At 50.7% G+C, this 19,958-nt stretch overlaps 1 protein-coding gene across 1 annotated transcript in view; it reads right to left on the reverse strand.

The window, feature by feature from the left end:
- Window positions 1–1,939: 1,939 nt before the first annotated feature.
- CHFR (checkpoint with forkhead and ring finger domains, E3 ubiquitin protein ligase) overlaps window positions 1,940–19,958 on the reverse strand; it is a 20,052-nt gene continuing 2,033 nt past the window's right edge. Inside the window, exons 2-18 of the mRNA XM_012730825.1 lie at window positions 16,457–16,556; window positions 14,569–14,678; window positions 13,831–13,890; window positions 13,715–13,750; window positions 13,547–13,603; window positions 11,364–11,525; window positions 10,707–10,866; window positions 10,409–10,563; window positions 10,168–10,330; window positions 9,030–9,175; window positions 8,287–8,403; window positions 7,384–7,467; window positions 6,589–6,659; window positions 6,085–6,172; window positions 4,283–4,390; window positions 3,911–3,983; window positions 1,940–2,918 (exon numbers count right to left, since the gene is read on the reverse strand). Coding sequence (XP_012586279.1) covers window positions 2,876–2,918; window positions 3,911–3,983; window positions 4,283–4,390; window positions 6,085–6,172; window positions 6,589–6,659; window positions 7,384–7,467; window positions 8,287–8,403; window positions 9,030–9,175; window positions 10,168–10,330; window positions 10,409–10,563; window positions 10,707–10,866; window positions 11,364–11,525; window positions 13,547–13,603; window positions 13,715–13,750; window positions 13,831–13,890; window positions 14,569–14,678; window positions 16,457–16,556 — 1,733 coding nt within the window. The 3' untranslated portion in view covers window positions 1,940–2,875. The remainder of the gene's footprint in view (window positions 2,919–3,910; window positions 3,984–4,282; window positions 4,391–6,084; window positions 6,173–6,588; window positions 6,660–7,383; window positions 7,468–8,286; window positions 8,404–9,029; window positions 9,176–10,167; window positions 10,331–10,408; window positions 10,564–10,706; window positions 10,867–11,363; window positions 11,526–13,546; window positions 13,604–13,714; window positions 13,751–13,830; window positions 13,891–14,568; window positions 14,679–16,456; window positions 16,557–19,958) is intronic.

Here is a 19,958-nt window from a genome sequence, read left to right on the forward strand (position 1 = left end):
GATAGACGTTGTGTCACACTAGTATTATACAAATGCAAATTAAGTTTGCACACACACAAATGAGTTGTCACCATACATCTACCAGAGCAGCTAAAGTAGTTGAGAGATCACAGGATGTGGAGAAGCTAGATCTCAACCATTGCAGGGGTGCTGAGAGTGGTCCCCCTGGAACACAGCTCCATGACTTTGCTAACAATCAAACACACCTAATTATGTGTCCCAATAGCTGAAATGGATGGGTACTTGGCCTTTTCTTCAATCTGCTTGTCTCACAGTATTGCAGGGCAGACTTACAAGAGTGAAACCAGACAAATACATCCATATCCACTTTAAAAGGCAAACCCACATTTTCCTAAATTGACAGCTATGTTTCAGAGTGACTTCTCACAACCCAGGGAATTGGCCATGGAAGAGGGACCTGTACCCTAGGCTCAGGACACCAGGAAGAGCCACTGTCTCGCTGCATTGCTAGACCCAGATCTGAGTCACATCGTGGTTCAACATAAAGCAAACATTCATGTGCCAGCAGCTTGCAGATCTTCTGCTTCCTCTGTCCTTTGACCCCATTGACAGTGTCCAGAGCCTTGTTCTGGGGAGACCAATGTGAGAGCTCAAAAAAACCCTCAATTTGACCCTCCCTGGTGGCGCAGCGGGTTAAAGCACAGCACTGAGAAGCTAAAGGCACTTCCACATGAGTTTGATCCTGCCTGCCCTGGAGGTGACCACATGGCGTGGCAGACCTCTCCTGGCCTGCCCGCTGCTCCCCTCAGCAGTGTACTTTGTAGATCTGCCTGTTCTGTTCCCCACTCTGTCTCTGGTGAAGCCTCTCGCCGCCCGTGAGCCTCTGGCCTGTATCCCAGTTCTGTATGCACAAATAAATAAATCTTTAAAAAAAAACCCTCAATTTAAAAAAAAAGATGCATTTTTTTTTACGCATGCAGAACTGGGGTACAGGCCAGAGATGCAGGGATGGTGCAGGATTCACTAGATACAGAGTGGGGAACAGAATAGGCAGCTTGACCAAGTACACTGCTGAGGGAGGCAGTAGGTGAGACAGAAGACTGCCATGTGGGTCAGCTCCCTGGCTGCAGAACTAGTGCTCTAGTGCCTGAGGCTAGGCTAGTTTCACAGTGCTGTGCTTTAACTTACTACACCACCAGGGTGGGCTCTAAACCTAGCGATTTTAAGCAAACTTGGTTATATTCACTGAACTGTTTCAGTGTATTCCTGCAAGCCTTGGCTTCCAGCATCCCCGGGATGCAGCTGTGGCTGTTCTCACAGCAGAGGGGCTCAGGGAGCAGTAGGAGCAGAGAGACTCCACCCTCAGGTGTTGTAGAACTTGAGCTTTAACTGCACGGCAGACTCAGGGTCTGGAGTGCCTTGCTCCACATGGGGTGTAGAAGTGTGACCAATACCAGACCTAGGTTCAGTCTCATCCTGTGGGATATAAGGACCAAATCTAGAATGAAGACTGTGGTGGCCTCACCCATGGAACCCAACCAGCAGGTCTAGTGTGGGGTCCTGGAGTCTTCATATATATAGCAAGGGGCTCATGCGTGGGATTTATTGGGGTGGGTCAAACCCTTGGAAAGCCTAGGTGTTAATGCAGAGATGCTCCAGTACAGCCAGGCTGTGCCCACCCCAGCAGGACCCTCCAGCCTTTCATACAGTTTTAAACCTGAAATGAAAAGCTCCTTGTTTTTCAGGGGCTGGAGCTGCTGTTTTCACATTTTGGCCAGGAGAGGGCGCAGGGCACAAGGGGCCAGTGTCTGTGGTGAGGGAAGCCCCCTTCCTGCATCTGCAAGAGCCCTTATCTTCACATCTGCACACCCACAGGTCCCTTGGTGGTCCCTAGGTGGTTGCGGGTGTCAGTCACCAGTGAGGCCAGCAGCTGTCCTCCCCCCAAGGAGCGGTGTCGCCAACACAGCAAGGGCCATGGTGGGGACAGACTCAGCTGTTTATTAGAACAGGAAGCAGGGCTCTTCATAAACAACCGCTTCAGTCTGTGTCAAGAGCAAGACAATAGTTGAAAATTGGATTCCTGAGAAGCAAAAAGGTTACAATTTTGCAAACAAATGAAACAGAGGATTTTAAGGAAAGATAAAAAACATTTTTTTTTTAAACAAAGAACAAAAATTCAAGTATTCTTCAGATCACAGGGCAAACTCAATGGAGGAGGGAAGGAAAGGCCCCAATGCGAGCTGAGTGGCTCCGGAAAGAAGGAGAGGAAAGTTGTGGCCAGCTGCAGCTGCACTGAGAGCCTCTGGGGCGGGCTGGGGGCCTGATAGGAAGGGCTGGCACTTGAAGTCTGGTGTCCAGAGCTAGCAGCTCTGGATAGCTGATGATTTTATTTTAGTAAACAAAAACGAGTTTATTTGTCTCAACACACTAGACCCAATTTTAGTCAATACGTAACTTATAAATTATATTATTTGTGCTACAGTTATATTTAAATCTTATTAGAAGATAAGCACCAGACCTATGAAAATAAAATGATGTTAAGATATGGCGGCCTGTTAACTTTTGTCCATTTTCCTTAAAAAGCGTATTTCTGACTCTTCCCTCCATGAAACTTTTCTTGAAGAGATGTTCTTGAACCAGTTGTGGGAAAAATGCAAAGGGCAAAGCTTCGTGGTGCTATGGGCAGGTGAGCGCAGTGGGCCAACCCAGTGGAAGCACAGGTACTGGCAGCATCTCAGAGCATGGTCACACCAGGCTGCTAAGTCCTCCTGGCATAGATGCAGTCTTACCGCGCCAGTGCAGAGACCCGCGGCTGAGGGGCTCTTGATGCCCTCACACGTCCAAGTTTGGTGCTTTCTGAAACCTTGACATCAACCTCCAGTGAGCTGGGCCAGGTCAAAGCCTCTGGGCACACTCAGTTCTTGAACCGTGTCTGTTCACAGATATGATTGAACTTCCTGTGGGAGAGAAACAGCCAGATCACAGGAGTGGAGACACTCACACTAGCTAACTGGTTCCCCAGCTGGGATGAGCATGAGAGGCAGAAGCACCGGGCACCAGCTGGGATGAGCATGAGACGCAGAAGCGCCGGGCACTCACGGCGGCATGTTACCAATACCAGCAAAGAAACTCACCCAGGGATGAACTCCTTCCCCACTTTCTAAACTGTAGCATAGATGCTGAATGCATTTGTTGATTTTCTTAAAAGAGTCAAGTGTGTCTGCTGGCAGCCCCTCCAGGGCTAACGGCAAGCAGCAGGGGCAGCAGGGCCTCAGTGCAGGCACACAGATGCTCACAGACCTCTCTGCTTCTTTGCTATCATGTTTACTAGTAGCCAGTCACCCTTGAAATCTCGTATAACAACCTGGCCTCTTCTCACACGCTCAAATACAGACAAGGGTGAGACCCTGCAATGCCTTGTGCACTAGGGGACACTCCTGGCTACTGAAATTCAAACCATAAATAATGATTTGTAGAAAACATCGACCTCAAGTAGCACTGACCCAGGAAGCTGAGTTAGAGGATCACCTGCCTAACTTGCTTATGCTTATGGATAACTTCATGTGGCAATGTGGGTAATGCCTGAGCAACCTCTAAAGTAGGTGTGGGAAATGCCTGAAGGTGATGCAACCCACAGCCCCACAGACGGGGCTCAGGCTCAGGGTGATTCGAGACTGCAGCCATGAGGTAGGGATCTAACCCTGTGGGAGGGCCCACCAGGTCTGGAAAGCTGACCAGGGTGGAGAAGAGCCTCCAGATGTGGAGGACAGATGTTCATGGCAAGTGTTTCAGAAGTGAGAGCAGGACATCTCATGGTGACTGTTGCACACCCTGAGGGACTCTGCAGTTGGAAGATGGACTTGGCAAAGACCCTTTCAGAACACTGCCTTCCTCTCAGGAAAGAGGCTGCCCTCCCACAACCCTGCCCTGCCTGGACCACCTCACTTACATGGCATGGTGCGCCTTCACCTGTGTGCGGCAGTTGCGACCCCAATAGCAGTCAGGACGAGAGGTAACAGCCACTGAGAAGGAAAAGGGACATGTGTCACGATGTCACACTTGATGGCTGAACTGAGGCACAGGCCCGAGGCTACACCGAAGCTCCACAGCTGGTCAAGTCCTGACCAGCCTCCTCCCAAGTAAGATGGCCACATTGCCTGGGGCTATTTATATGCCTGCTGTAGGAGCCACAAGCAAGCAGACCCAGTGCTCTGCTGACCCAGGGCCAAGCCTAAAAACAGGCAGGCCTCCTGCCCCACCACACTGTGCTGAGGGGCACCCCACAGAACATGCGAGGTCCAGGCTGCCTATGGAGCCTCACCTGGGAGCTCAGAGGCGGGAATGCTCTGCCGGTACTGGTAGGTCAGCTCTCGGAAGCTGCGCAGGCCACAGGAGTAACATAGCACAGTGCTCCCCGAGACCCTGTAATCTGAAGAACACAGCCAGCGTGGTCAGCTTCTTGGGCTTTGGCCTGGCTAACAGTGGCTGTGGTTGTGCCAATCTGGGGGATTAAGGCTAGTTATAAGACAGAGAAGGGAAGGCAACTGACTAGACATCTGCTTTGCAAATAAGAAGAACAAGATGAATCTAACATTGATTTTATTTTCTTGAAGAAAGTAGTTTCACTTAGATTAAAACAAACAAACAAACAAAAACCTAAGTATTTTTAAAAGCCCCCCCCCCCCAAAAAAAGGTGTGTGGGTGGATACTACTTTTCTCTGAGCTTTCTCTGTGCCACCCATAATGTACATGTAGGGAAGGATGCTCAAGCTTATGTTGCAGGGTGAAGCTGTGAACACCAAGATGGAAGCAGCTAAATCCAGTCAGGGGAATGCTGGTGGCACCTAACAATGTGTGGGGCACTGATGGACAAGATAACTCATAGTCCACAGGAACCCAGACCCAATCCAGAATAACTCACAGTCCACAGGAACCCAGACCCAATCCAGATACCTGACATGCACATGGATCAAGGCTGCCAACGAGCCAGCGATCCCCAAAATAATTGTCAGCATTTACTAGCCCAACAGGCAGGTAAACCTGCAGCATGGACTATTTGGCGTTGGAATCCACAAGATCTGAAAGGCCCAAGCCGGGCTCAAGTCCAGCTGTGGAGAGCACCGTCTCTATCCCTGTGACCATGAACCTCGAGGCCTGACTGCAGGCCAAGCTCTCAGAAGTAAACAGCAGGCACCCTGCTGCTGCTGTGCCATCTCGGGCACTGAGAGGTGGCAGTGACTGTGGTGTCCTTGGGTCCTGACTACAAAGACCCAAAGCACAGAGCTTTGCTGGCACAGGGAGACGCTGCTGTGGATGGCGGACCTTTAGCAACATGTAGAACCACTGTCAAGATCAGTGGCCACCAGAACATATTTGGGGAATCCCGTAACAGGTAGCATACGTCTCTGCCGTGGCCACTTCCTGTGAACCACATCACACTACAAAGAGCCTGCAGGGTGGAATGGAAACACCTGTTGGAGTGGTGGCAGGCACGGTCTGCTGCGTTGCCACCTCAGCTCCTCCCAGGAGACACATGTCCTAGGGTCTCCCAGCCAAACCCCAAGGCCTTATATTTTGGGGGAAAAAAAGGTGCTGGGCCCTCCCTGGTGGCACAGGGTGAGCACTGTAAGCTAGCCACAGTCGCTTCGATGCATGCTTGATCCTAGGCCCCAGAGGTGATGCACATGGCACAAAAAACGTCTCCAGTGTTGCTGGCTGCTCCCCTCAGCAGTGTAGTTTATCAATCTGCCTATTCTACTACCCACTCTGTCTCTGGTGAATCCTCTCACCTCTGGCCTGTACCTCTCTTCTGTATGTATAAATAAATCTTTATTAAAAAAAAAAAGAAAAAGAGGTGCTGATTTTTCAGCAGTTTTCCTCAGAGACAAAAAAATCACACCTCCCATCAAAGCAACAAGGTCTTAGCAACAGTTCACGAGGACCCTGAGGGCTTGAACCCCTGCCCCAGGCCCCACTCTGTGTCTAGCCTCTGAGAGGCAACACCCAGACACAGTATGTGGACGGAGACATGATACCAACTGGGTTTTCAGGCAGTGGGGCCCTGCAGATGGACAGAGTTAGGGGAGGCAGAGGAACTGCCCTTGAGGCAAAGGTGAGGCTCACCAGACAGCAGAAAAGCACCCCTGCGCAGTGCCGCCAGGCTCTCGGTGAGCACATTTCTCCAGGTCATGCCTCTGGTGGCCAGGTAGCTCTGTGAGGGAAATGACAGACCAGCCTGGGGGATGTGGAGTGGCAGAGTGCTGACACTTCTGAGGAAGACCCTGAAGGAACATGAACCTGAGAGGCCAGCCTTGGGGGCAGTGCCTGAGGGTGCCCAGAGAGTGCTGTGAGCAGGAGGGCTGCTGTCCAGACCGAGGCTCAGTGCAGCAGGACCAGCCAGAGCACGGGAGTCCACTGCCGCACTTTCCAGAACCCCCACAGGCACATGCTTTGGAAACCTGCACACATCGAGTGCCACTGGCCCCTCCAGGCATAGCGCATTCAGTGCACCCCTGGGGGTGCCAGAGGCCAGCCCTGTACTGAGTGTCTGGGTTCCCAAACAAGGTGAGGGCCAGGGCCAGGAAGGGCCCAGCCCCACCTGCTCATCACAATGGACCATGGCCGCACCTTGAGTATGTCAGACTCGTAGTTGTTGTTGCTCAGCACCCCGTCCAGACACCGGTCACCCAGGTTGAGTTCTGTCGGGGAGGAGGGAAGTGACATTATGTGTTGGTAAAGATGGTTTATGGAAGAATTGTGCACCCCACATGTGAGATAGCCAATTTCTTTCACACCAAAGTCTTTAAAGAATTAAGTATTTCTTAAAGCACATTTTAAAAAAGACTACAAGTAAGGAGCTTCCCTGGTGGTGCAGGAGTTAAAGACACCGAGCTATCAAGCTAATGCCAGCCACTGCAGCCCAAGTTAGATCCTTGGCCAGAGTGCTGACCCACAGGGTGCAGCAGACCTCTCCTGTCTCCCTGCTGCTCCCCTGAGCAGTATAGTTCAGTCAACCTGCCTGTTCTGCTTCCTACTCTGTCTCTGGGGAATGCTCTTACCTCCTACACCTCTGGCTTACATCCAAGTTCTTATATGCATAAATAAATCTTAAAAAAAGGAAAAAAAGACTACAAGTAAAACTGACTTCCCGCTGTTCCTTCTGAAAAGGCCCACATAAGGGCAGCACACGGCCTGGTGGTGTAGTCAGTGCTGGAGCTTACAAGAGCGTTCTCACCGGGTACCCTCACTGTGGGCTCCCGTGAACATGGCTGACCATTCTAAAGTGGCACACCATTTGCTCTGCCAGGAAATGGCTCACTCACAGTCACAGTGGTGCCCCCACATCCGGCAGACCTATCCTCCCTACCCACCTCCAGAAGTTGAGAGCACAGTCTGAGGGGACCTTGTGGGGAGCCAGCTTACCACAGAATGGGGCCAGGCAGCCATGGCAGCCGGAACGGGCACAACCCCAGTACAGGTGGCAGAAGGGCTGCAGGCAGACGGTGCCTGTGGATACAGAGACAGCATCGGGCACAGCCCTGACCTCTGCTGGCCAGGTGGGCCTTGTCACTCATGCCTGATGACATCAAGGGACTGGGAAGTGGCCAGCAGGAGGGCCATACTCCTTTGTGGATCCTTCCCCCCACCCACCTCAGGAGAAATGGTGTAGCCACAGGAGGCAGCACCCCGGTCCTGGCACCCTCCCAGGTCTAAACTGTCCATGTCTCTGCCAGGCTTCAGAGAGCAACAGTTCCCAGAATGGGATCTGGATATACTGCTGGGAGGGCCTAACTACAGTTCTCAGGGTGGAAATAAAGCCCTGCAGTTCTGGAAGGTCATCACAAACACCCCCATGTGCCAGAGTCTCTACATGAGGTCAGAGTTGAGGCAGAACTGTGGGCTGCCCTTGCCTTCTCTTCTCTCCAACCTGAAACATCCAACAGCACTCAGCAGTGGTTCCTAGGGGCCAGGGCACCAGTCTCCTCTGAAGGAACGTCTTCTGGTGTCTCTGGGCACTGAGGACGAGCTCGGTTGTCCTGACGGTACACCATGGTGACCATAAGGCAGGCTCTGTGGCTCATGTGGGGCTGATGGCATGCAGGTCCCCCACTGGGCCCTGGAGAAGGCTTATACCTCAGGGCAAGCCTCCACGTGAGGAAGAGCAAAGACATGAGCATCTCAGCCAGGGAGGAACGCAGCCCCCGCAGCACTAATGGAGAGCCCAGCTGCTTGCTCCGCCTGCTGGATGTGCTGACCCCAGTGCCTGAGACAGCGAGAGGAAGCCAGGCAGGAAGGGTGAGTACAGCAACACGCACCCCCACTCACACTGCTGCGGGGCGATGCGGGGGTCCTGCTCACGCTCAGCCCTCCGGTCAGGCATGGGCTGGAAGCAGCAGGTGCAGATGGCATGGCTTCCCTGCATGGTACACACGTACTCTGGAGCTAGGGGGCAGAGAGACAGTTCAAGGCAGGAAGAGGTAGGCCTGTGGGAAAGCCAGGAGAACCCAGACCCCTTTCCGAGGGCCACGTCACAGTGACCATCTAAACAGAAAGGTGAACAAATGGACTTGCTCAACAGCTCTTTTTAGTTCAGTGGGTGGAGCAAGACTTCAAATGTCATCTGAGATCTCCCCCAAGTGGTGGTCCTGGGAGAACCTCCAGGGACATGCAGGCCAGTCCTGGGCCTGTAGCCTATGTAGCTTTGGTGGCCAGAGCTGTGAGGCCAAGGTGGGGTCTGGGAAGTCCAAGGCCCAGGCTGTAGCAACCCAGGGGCCCAGCTCACAGGTTCCACCCCCTGGAGACAGGCAGGTGCCTTGACCATGGGGCTATGGGTGACAAGTCACCCAGGAGAGTACCCCAAGGATGCCTGAGGTGTAGGCTGGGGGCTGGGCACCAGAATTAGGACCAGGCCCAGGAGTAGAGTCTCAAGTAGGCATGTCCATCTCTGATCTCTCATTTCTGATCCCAAACAGGTCCTGAGAAGCACTGAGCAGAGGACCCGGGAGGGACATGAGCAGTATTGGAGTCACAGCAAGGGAAAGGGGGGGTGGGGGTGGTCATGGGCTCACCTGCTGTGGCATGGGTAGATGTGGATGGGGCATCCCCCCCTGGGGCCAGCGGTGCCCCTGACTCACTGCCAGACCCGGGGCAGGGAAGGGGCTGCCCCGCCTGCCTTCGGAACTCAGGGCACTGCCTGCACACGATGTATGGCTGGCTGCAAAGGAAGCATGGACCAGGAGTGAGCCCCAAGCTTGGACCCCCTGGTTCTGTAGCATGTGCCAGAGAGCAGCACAGGTACAGGCACTTCTGCCTTTACCTCCTGGGGTCCCACACCCTCAGGGCCCACCCCTACACTGGGCAGGCTCTGATGCCAGGGAGTCAAACTGTGAGACTGGAAGCCCACTATGCTCTGCCAGTCCAGCCGGGTGGGCTCAGAGTGTTGGCACATCTACCCCACATGGGTCACAGCCAAGGGGCCAGCTAGGCACTGCTACCCAGGGAATCCCCAGGCGGCCACAGGGGCGCTGCACCACCCGGTCACACTCTTCAGCCGTGCTGGCAAAACTAGCACATGGTGAAAAAGCAGCCACAGAACTGATGCTCGGGTTCGAGGTGTTTTGGTCAGCAGGTGACACCAGTGGGACAAAGGGGCTCTAGCCTCTAGGAGTCCGGTGAGACCTTTCGGCTTCTGGCCGCGAACAAGTCTCCATGGCACAGAGCAGAAATGCAGCATGTTTCTAAGTTCAGAACACCGGAAACACTTTCACAGCATGATCTCATTTTATGAAACATTTATCTGAATAAATCACGTTCTATGCTTGTTAAAACACAAGCATGGACTATGTGAGTGATCAGCTGGACACTGAACATCAGCGCCACAGGGATCTTTGGCTTCCTTCCTTTTACTTGATTGCTATGCTAAATGTTGTGAAAGGAAACAAAGATAAAGCTTTGTCCCTTTTCCTTTAAAACTCAAAGCTCAGATCCTGAGGTGAGTTGGAGCAGCAACTGAGACCTCACTGCAGTGCTGCCCACACACGTTGAAGGTGTGTGGCATGCAATGAGCAGCAGAAGTGGCATTGGCTGAGAGGGGTACGCCACCCCAGGGGTCTGATGAGGGCAGGAGAGGCAGGGACAGGTGGCCAACGTGCCTTCACAGGTGGCAGAGGAGAGTCCGGACATTGGGGATGGTCTGAGTGGACTTACCTCACGTCTGAGGACTCACTGTCTACGTCCGACAGCTCCAGCAGGTCCTCGGAGCTGCCCTCCTCGTCAGAGCAGGACCTCCGCACCTTGGGCTGCAGCATGTCCTGCGTGATCTTGTTCCGTGCAGCCATGCTCCGAACGTCTTCCTCGCTGCGACTCTTGTCTGGAAGTCAAAGGGTGTGGCTGGTTGACCAGAAGGCCTGGGGAAGAGTGGGGTTTCCAGGGCTGGGCACCCACTTGCCTGGGTGTTGAAGAAGGTACGCCTCCACCAGGTTGTTGAGGATATGGTTCTTGCAGATCCGTTCCACTGGGCAGCGGCAGGTGGGGCACAGGCTGGAGCGCTCCATCCAGCCCGAGTAGCAGGCGGCACAGAAGGTATGCATGCAGGGCTGCAGGCTGGGCACCGGGCATATGCTCAGGCCCCTGTAAGCGCCTCTTTGCCCAGCCTCAGATTCCAGGTGGACAATGCAACTGCAGCAGCACAGCCTCGGCTGTCTCACTGCCCATCCCCACCCAGCCCGGGCACCCTCAGCAGGCACCTCACACAGTCGTGCAGCAGGTCCTGGCAGATGATGCACGTGAGCGTCTCCTCCATCCTGTCTGGCTTCAGGGCTGCAGCTCTGACAGCTTCTAGGCTGGTGGGGGCCGCTGGACACTGATCAGCAGCCAACAGTGGTAGGGCCATGTCAGTCTCCTCATCTAGGAGAGAAAAGGGCACATTCTGACCCACAGAGCCAAAGAAGAACAGACACATAGCATCCCTGTCTACAGAGGTCAGCCTACAGAAGGCACCTTGGCCAGTGTGTATTTTGAAAAGCATCTGTAAAAAGACCCAAGACAAGCCTCATGTTCCAACATGATTACCTTTAGTTGTAAAGAATTGTTAAAGAAATAAAAAGGGACATTCGGGCCACACAACTAAAAGACAAAGCCCAGCTATTCAACAGTAAGAGTGTGATGTTACTTTTGTTTAACAAAAAATGTGACTCATGCATATACAGCAAGTGCTAGAAAACATAAACTCTCCAGTGTGCTGGGAGACAGAGCTGCGCCTCAGACACCTGGTGTCTAGGCCAAGAGTGTGGGGTGGCAACGGCCCTGCCGCTGATATCAGCAGGGGAGAGAGCTGTGTTCGACCACAGCGGACAGGGCTTAGCTGCCAGAGCACAGAGGACACACAGAAGCCAAGACCTGACCTCCTCTCGTGCGCTTCTTCACAGGCTCCAAACCCTCCTGGTCCTGAGGTGCCGATGGAGTGGAGGATACGCACACCTGAGCTGGCGGGGCTGCTGGGCTCCTGGGGAGCATGTCTGCCACAGGACCACTGCCTCTTGGGGAGATGCCTGCAGCTCCAGAGCCTGTGGGACAAACAAGAGCGGCTGCCTAAACAGATGAGTATGGGGCACAGGGCCACTCTTTGAACCAGGTATAGGTCACCCCAGACCTGCGACAGCCAGGAGATGAGCCTGCCAGAGATGCTGCCCTCACAGCGTGCACTCTGGGGCCTGTGCCCAACACTGCCAGGCTCATGGTAGAAATGCAGAAGGCTCTGCTGGGCTCGGTTACACACAGGAATGCCACATTCTGGTCTTCACAAGACAGCTGAGACCTGGCCCCATGTGAGCACAGCCCTGAGAAAGGATGGACAAATGTGCACAGGGTGTGTGGCCCCCTCCAAGAGTGACAGGGAGGAAGAGAGCAGCTCACGGGAAAAGTGACATTCCATCAGCAGATGCCAGAGACAGACATGAATCAGGCATGGCAGAGGTGTGGGGACTGTCAAGTGACCTTTATGTCCACGAGGCCCCATGGTTAACAGCACAGCACACAGCTGGGTGCAGCGGGAATGGAGCCACTTTGAAAAGGAGTACATTGGCCTACGGCAGCCAAAAAAAAAGTTTATTCAGGGGTAAAAGCCAGCAGGCACCCTACAAGAGATTCTTGTTCATTGATTTTGCCATTACAAACAAATACAGGATGATGATGCTTCTTCACGGTGGGGTGTTACTGTGTGCACCGAGTGTGGGATGTGTGTGGTGTTTGTGCATCTCATATCTACCCTTTCAACATTCTGATGGAAACTGGCTGTTTCCATTTCTTGGTTGCTATGAAAAAAGTGCTGTGTCAAACAAGAGGTTGCTGATCTCCCTGAGGGGTGGATTCCACACCCTTGAGACATCAATCCAGAAGTGAAACTGTTGGATCCTAAAACAGATCAAGTTTTCATTTTTAAGGAATCCATTTCCAGAGGCTGCACCATTTCTCATTTGACTAAAAGTGCTCAGGGCTCCCTCTCTCTCTCCTCCAAACACCAGCTGCCCCGTTCTTGCTAAAGCCACTTGTGTTATGAGGTGACGTATAGCCAGTGATGCTGATCGTCTTCACTTGTGTCTGTTCAGCACCTATCCTTGGGAAATACCTATCAGATCTTCTTTCCTTTTTAAAAAGATTTATTTATGCACACAGAACTATGGTGTAGGCCAGAGGAGCAATGAATGAAAGGATTCACTGAAGATAGAGTGGGGAGCAGAACAGGCAGATGGACAAAGTACACTGCCAAGGGGAGCAGTGCAGGTCAGGAGAGGCCTGCAGTGCCATGTGGGTTACTTCCTGGCCAGGGACCGAACTTGTGCTACAGTGGCTGCTGACAGCTTCACAGTGCTGTGCTTTAGGCCCTTGTGCCACCAGGGAGGGTCCCCTCTGTCCTCGTTTTAAGAGACTGGTTGCTATTGAACTGTGTAAGTTTTATGAAGTGTATGACTTATGGATATTTTATTCCATTGAGCAGATTACCTTGTAATTTTTAATGGTTTTCTCTACTGAGCAGAAACGTTGAGTGTCATCCCACTACTTTACTCTTGCTTTAGGAGTCCAAGTGTTGCCATTTATAAAAATCAGAGCTTTGTTCAAAAGTGACCAGAGCCTGACCACTGAGGGACAGTGTGCTATGCTGGGCCGACACATTCTGATGGAGGTTTTCTTAATAGGCCAGAGCTGTTTTCTGTTCATTCCTGAAAAGCTGATTGGGAGGTCGGACTAACATGTGACTTCAATGGTGTGTGCTGACAAAAATAAGCTATCTTCTGACAAAGAAAGCAAATTAGTAGCTGGCAGGGGCCAGGGCAGCCCACAGCTCTAAAACCGAGAGGTGGAGAAGAGACCACAGAAGTGTGCACCTGAATGGGACGATTTGTGTGGTGTATGATCACATCCCAGTAAAACCGGAATATGCCAGAGCATGGCAGCACTTCCGTAGCCTGTCACTACAGAAATCCCGGGATAAGAACACCATTTCCAAAGCCCTGAGTTTCTCCACCTCTGTGATAACACAGCTTAGGGTCAGTGAAGCAAGAGCACTGTGGGCACTATCCTCCCTCACCAGCACCGGAGGAAGTCTCCCGCCCTGCAAGGGAGAGCTCCACGGAAGAGGTAGAGGCTGTAGGGAAGAGGTCTGATGTTGACGTCGATGGCTGTGGCTCCCTGAAGCATGCCTGAATGTTGGGTGAAGGCAGCAGTGCCAGGTCGCCTCGCCCTGCATCTGAGGTACCTTTGGTCGCTTGGAGCACGTTGTCCTCACTGGCACCTGTGAAAAGCATTATGGCATCAGATAAGTCAGGTCCGGGGATCCAAGAGCTTTGCATGGACTCCCAGCACTGTACTTACCAGAAGGGTCTGGTGCTGCACCTCGCTCTCCGCTGAGAGACTCATAGAGGTAAGCCACATCTGAAAGGAGGTGCCATGTCAGTCTAGCCAGAGCTGCCTGACCCTGCTCTGGCCTTCTCCTAACTATTTTGACTTATCGGCTAAATGACAATACTCACCAGCTTAGGGGCTTTTAAAATAAGTGATCCAAACAACTAACTTTAAGCTAGATGAGTCTCAGGGAAAAAAACACCTGCAGTTAGGACAGCAGGAGAGGCAAAGCCAGGACTGGCCCAACTCCTAGCAGTAGGTGCTGCCGTGGGGACAGAGGCTGATCTGGGTCACGCTGCAGACAACCTAGGAAATATTTGTCCCTTTCTTTCTATGTTGGATGATGTTCAAAAGACTCCCTTAACTCCCCTGACTCATTCTTCTTTCACCAACAGACGTCAGAGCTGGACAGGGTTAACAATTGCTATCTAACCTCTGCTGCCTCCTGTGACTGTGCCCAGCGACAGATCCATCAGACTTCCAGTCCTCTCTTTTGGGGCCTTTGTCCCCACAACTTGGACTTCTGCTATGTAGCCCACACCCTTCTTTTCTCCTCAGAGCTATTTTAAGATCTGTGACCACGACAGTAACTCAAGGGACAGCCTTCACCAGCATCTCTTATTTGGGGAATAGATGTAGACAGGCAAGGATGTGGCTAATGGGAACACCCCTGCAGGCAGTAACCCCGTCTCCCACTTCCCTTCTTACTGTGTTCAGGCTCATTCTTCCTGTACACCACGTAGATGACGTCGCCAGTCTGCAGAGGGCATGTCTGCCTCTTGACCACCTTTAGCTTGTTAATTACTGTGCCATTGGTGCTACAAAAACAGAGACAATAGACTTGCTGGAACACAATGTGGAGCTCCACCAAGCCAGGATGGCAGCCCAGCCTCACAGCAGAAGCTGACCATGCAGGACTGTCAGACACTCAGCCAGGCCTCATTCCACACCCATGGCCTATGCAGCAGTGTCTGTGCTGCTCTACCCAACTCTGCTGTCTAACAGTTCTGTAGCCTCGTAGCACAACTCCTCTCATCACGATGAGCCCACTGACAGGCCCACCCTTTCCACCAGCTCATTTATCCAAGGAGCACTGAGACTCCCAGGGGCAGTCTGGGCAGAGGCTGATTTGCTGGGTAACGGTTAAGCAGCATGGTTCCTGAGGGTGGAGATCACTCCAAGAGTCAGGGCTCCGGGTGGGGTGGGAGGTAGGGGTCACTGTATCCTTAAGACCACAGGCTCTCATGCCGAAGTCCACAAAGGGGAAGAGATGCATTTTACCCTGAGGCTATTCCAGTAGCTTTCTGTAGAAGGTCAAACAGCAGTCAGCTCACTCTGCCCTGTCCAGCCTCTCCCTGACTCACTGGAGGCAGTGCAGATGTGGGCAGGGAAAGTGGTGGCATCTAGCTAGTCACACTTAGCACATATAGCAGTGCAACTGTCAGAATATGAATGCCAAGGCCTCCCCCCAGCCTCTCACTCTCCATAACAACACCCTAGTCTTACCCTCTACTCAAACCCCTCAGGCACTTTCCTCTGCTCACAGGGCAGAATCTTGATTCTCTGGGGTGGATGTGATGCTAGGCTCCACTGCACTACCCACACTTGTCTGGCCTCCAGTGTGCGTGGAACTCACACCTTTGAGTCCCTGTGGTCCAAACAACCCTCCCCTACAGCCACCTCAGCAGCAGCCTGGAAAGCTGGAAAAGGCAGGAAAGGGATCGCCCCTCTAGCCTCCAGAATAAAAGAGCCTGCTCACACCTGGATCATAGGCCAGTGAGACCTGGGTGGGACTCTGGGCATCCAGAAGTCAGATTAACACATGCGTGTGACTTTAAGCCTTTGTGTCTACTGTAACTTGTCACAAGAGCCATAAGGTCTACAAGCCTCTTACAGCCAGATGAGAAAACCAGGCCCAACACAGGACACTGGGCAGCCACATTCCATGTAACCAAGAGGCCACCTGTTCCTCAGGTGAGGAGGGAAGGAGCATGAGCTGCCTGATAAGACCCAGTTCTCAAGCTCCTATCCCTAAAATTGGTCCTGACCTTACAAAAAAAAAAAAGCCACCTGGGGAGAGGGGAGAAAGGCGGGCCCCACACACAGCTGCACTGCCACCTCTTCCCCTCGTTCCTTCCTGTGCACCCACCCAAACAGATAATGGGGCAGAAATGCAAAGTCACCTGTATCATTTATAATAACAATCAATTTTACCAGAAGGAGCAGACAAGTTAAAAGGGACATGGCCACACTCCAAGGGGAGGAGCTCCCACGACAGCCCAGCAGCGACACCTCCCAGGTGTACAACACACATACTGTACTGCTGGGAGGTGAAGGGGATTTGGGGATACTTTTCATTTTTAGGTGCTACTTGGTTTCTATTTTTTTCTTATGGGGGGAGAAGTCTAAACTGAAAAGGTTTCATAGAAACAAAAATGTATTGCTGCCTTTTAGGTCTTAGATATTTTTGCTTAATTTGTTTAAGGAGGATCATAAATACAAACTGTCACTGGAACTAGCAACACACTGCCTAAATTCTTAACAAGCTTCTTCAAGCCACAAAAGGAAGCAGGAAAGAAGTTCAGAAAGTGCTCACCTGGTATCTTCCAGCAACACCTGACCGGATTTATCATTCACTATGATTTTACAGTGATCTCCAGAGACCAATTTATTGCCAGGGAATGACAGGTCACAACCTAAAACAGACAGGGGACAAGCTGGGTGAGACTGTGACTGTGCCTGCATAGCCAAGGAGGCAAGTAGAAATTTGAATCCATGTTGTATACGCCTGAAGACCACCTTTCATCAAATCAAGCAAGGTGTGAAACAAAAAAAATTTAGAAATATTTATGTATAGGCAGAAGTAAAGGGTTGGGACTGTCTTGAACCTTTCTGACTCCCCATTGCCAGCACCATCAGCTACATATCAATACTGCTTGGTGCAGTTCTACAAAGTGCACCTGTTTGCTGCCTGCCTGGTAAATATTAAAAACTCTTCTAAAAACTAAAGGGGCTTTGGGCCTTCCCTGGTGGGGCAGTGGGTTAAAGCATAGCACTGTGAAGCTGTCCACAGCCACCATAGCACAAGTTTGACTCCTGAACAGGGAGGTGTCCCACATGGTTGGTGTGGCAGACCTCTCCAGTCTTGCCCACTGCTCCCCCCAGTGGTGAATTTCAGCCTATCTATTATTCTGCTCCTGTCTCTGGTGAATCCTCTCACCCCACCCCATGCACCTCTGGCCTATATCCTAGTTTTTGTATGCATAAATAAATAAATCTTAAAAAATAAAAATAAAAACAACTAACGGGCTTCATTCTTCAGCATTACAACTTAGCTGTCAATTTCTTCTCTGTGTTGTCTTAGATTTCACAAACCAGAAAATCAACTAAGCAAATCATCGTAGAGTCATGTATATGATCAAGAAAATTTAGAAACAGAAAGGTTCTGCATCAGTATATGAATATAATCATCACAGCCACACTAAGTTCAAGGGGGAGCCTGAGTTACATTGTTTTCTTAAATCAAAAGAATAAGTTTTCAAATTTTTTAAAAATTTAATTTTTAAAATACATTTCAAAAGGACAGGTTTATTAGGAAAAGGAGTAAGGAGATACCTGCAGTCACAGGTGGGCAAAGAATGGCCAGATCTCAGATTGCTAATTACTGACTTGCCTGCAATAGATTTATATTATAGCTACTAAGGTTTATGGTTTCATTTTTAACAACCAAAAGTGTGAAGCAACACAAATGTCCATCAGCGGGTGAATTTATAAACAAACTGCAATACAGTCACCCCTTCCAAAGACACACCGCCTGCTACCCTCCATACCAAAACTTGTAGATGTATTTTTTTCCTATATAGGATTAATTCCCCTAACGATGATAAAGTTTAATTTATAAGTTAGGCAAGTTAGAAATAAATAACACAGGCCGATTTTAACAATGATACCAAGGGAAAGAAATCATCTCAACAACACTCTGGGAAAGACAGAAAAGAGAGAACCTGTACTCCTGGTTGCCAGGAGCGGGGCTAAGGTGGCGGACAGATTCCAAAGGGCTGTCAGGGTGATAGGCATGCTCCACATCTTGACTCTGCTGGCTGAGGTTTGTAAATCTGTGAATGGAGTGATTTTACTATAACTCCATAAGTCTCAAATACAAGCAATCTTATTTGTGAACACTCCACAAGACTGGAAGTGCTTTGTTACTTTCAGTCAAGGCCAATCTTAACTGTGCTCAAGCCCTTCCTTTTGCACTAGGCAGGACTTCTGGGACAGACTCCTCACGCCGATTCCGGCATCACCATCACAGGACAGCAAGCTACCCCACACCATAATGGCATTTTAACTTGAAACCGATATAACCCATGCTGAAGTTTTACTCTTGGTATTTGTCCTGCTAGTCAATTAGCTGGTTAAATCTCTCATAGGACCCCAATCGCCCACAGGCACAAATGGTTAAAGCACTAACACTATGCAGCTATTACAGCCACTGCAGCACCAGTTTGATTACCAGGGAGGTGACCCACATGGCCTGGCAGACCTCTCCTGACCCACCCACTGCTCCCCTCAGCAGTGTACTTCGTCAATCTGCCTGTTCTGCCTGTTCTGCTCTCTGCTCTTCCTCTGGTGAATCCTCTCACCGCTCCTGCACCTCTGGCCTATACCCCAGTTCTATATGCACAAATAAAATAAATCTTTAAAAAAAATAACAAAACTCTCACATGGTTGGTGCACATTTCTGCCTCCCAAAGAGCAAGGAAGCCCTCTGAAAGGTAATATCCCCATTTCCTTTTCCATGTTAATTCAATCCTCCCTTTTCTCCCAATAATGCCTTGCACTTTGCAGGAATGTAACTGCTTTAAAATAAAATTATTGGGCTCTTCCTGGTGGCACAGGGGTTAAGTTTCAGTGCTATCACGCTTTCTCCAGCCACTGTGGAGTCTACCTCCAGTCAAGAAGCTGACCCACATGGTGCAGCTGACTGTCTCCCGGCAGTGTATTTCAGTGGATCTGCCTGCTTTGTTACCCATTCTGTCTCTGGTGAGTTCTCTCACCCCCTGCACCTCTGACCTAGACCCTAGTTCTTGTATGCATAGATAAATAAAAACAAATCTCTTAAAAATAAAATAAACAACTATTATGGAATGTTTGTGGTCCATGTTGTGGCCCCAGTTCCAGCCCTAATAGATAAGGACTTAAGTGACAAGGCAGCTGTCTGCAATCCAGGAAGTCTCTCCAGGAAACAAGTCCACGGGCACTTTCATCTTGAACATCCTAGACTCCAGAACTGTGAGAAGTAAATGTTCTTAAGCATCCAGGTTTACAGTATTTTGTAATATTACTTGGAGGAGACAAATACAATCACCTTTGTTTTGCTGGAAAGGTTAATGTGTTCACCAAAGGGACTCTATTAAGAAGCAGATTAACTTAATGACCTTTTCTCCTTGTATTAACATGTAAATGTGTTATTATAATGCTGTGTTACAATAACAAAGGCTAACAGTAAGTGATGACCAGGCTCCCTCACTGGGAGTAACTTGTTAGTCAAAAGCAAGTTGAGTGATGATACCTGTCTCCACAGAACCACCCATTATATCAGTTGAAGAAAATAGCATTTTCTAAAGTTTTTTAATGATGTGCAAATTATTTTATTTTTTATTTTTTTATTCATACAGAACTGGGGTACAGGCCAGAGGAGGTGAGAGGATTCACCAGAGCAGACCAGGCAAGTTGACGAAGTTCACCGCTGAGGGGGCAGTGGGCAAGACAGGAGAGGTCTGCCACACCATGTGTATCACCTCTGGGGCTGGGGGATCAAACTTGCACTGAAGTGGCTGTGGCTCTCTTGCAGTGCTGTGCTTTAACCCGGTGCACCACCGGGAGGGCAGCAAATTATTTTAAAGTGTAAAAACAAACAACCCCTGTTATTGGATTTTTTAAAAAAAAGATTTATTTATTTAAGCATAGAACTGGGGTACAGGCCAGAGAGGTACAGGGGTGGTGAGAAGATTCACCAGAGACAGAGTGGAAAGCAGAACAGGTCAGCTGAAGCAGTACCTGCTGAGGGGAGTAGCGGGTAGGTCAGGAGAGGTCAG

The sequence above is a fragment of the Condylura cristata genome, unplaced genomic scaffold, assembly GCF_000260355.1.
Source record: "Condylura cristata isolate star-nosed mole 26May11 unplaced genomic scaffold, ConCri1.0 scaffold00029, whole genome shotgun sequence".
Classification (NCBI taxonomy): Eukaryota; Metazoa; Chordata; class Mammalia; order Eulipotyphla; family Talpidae; genus Condylura; species Condylura cristata.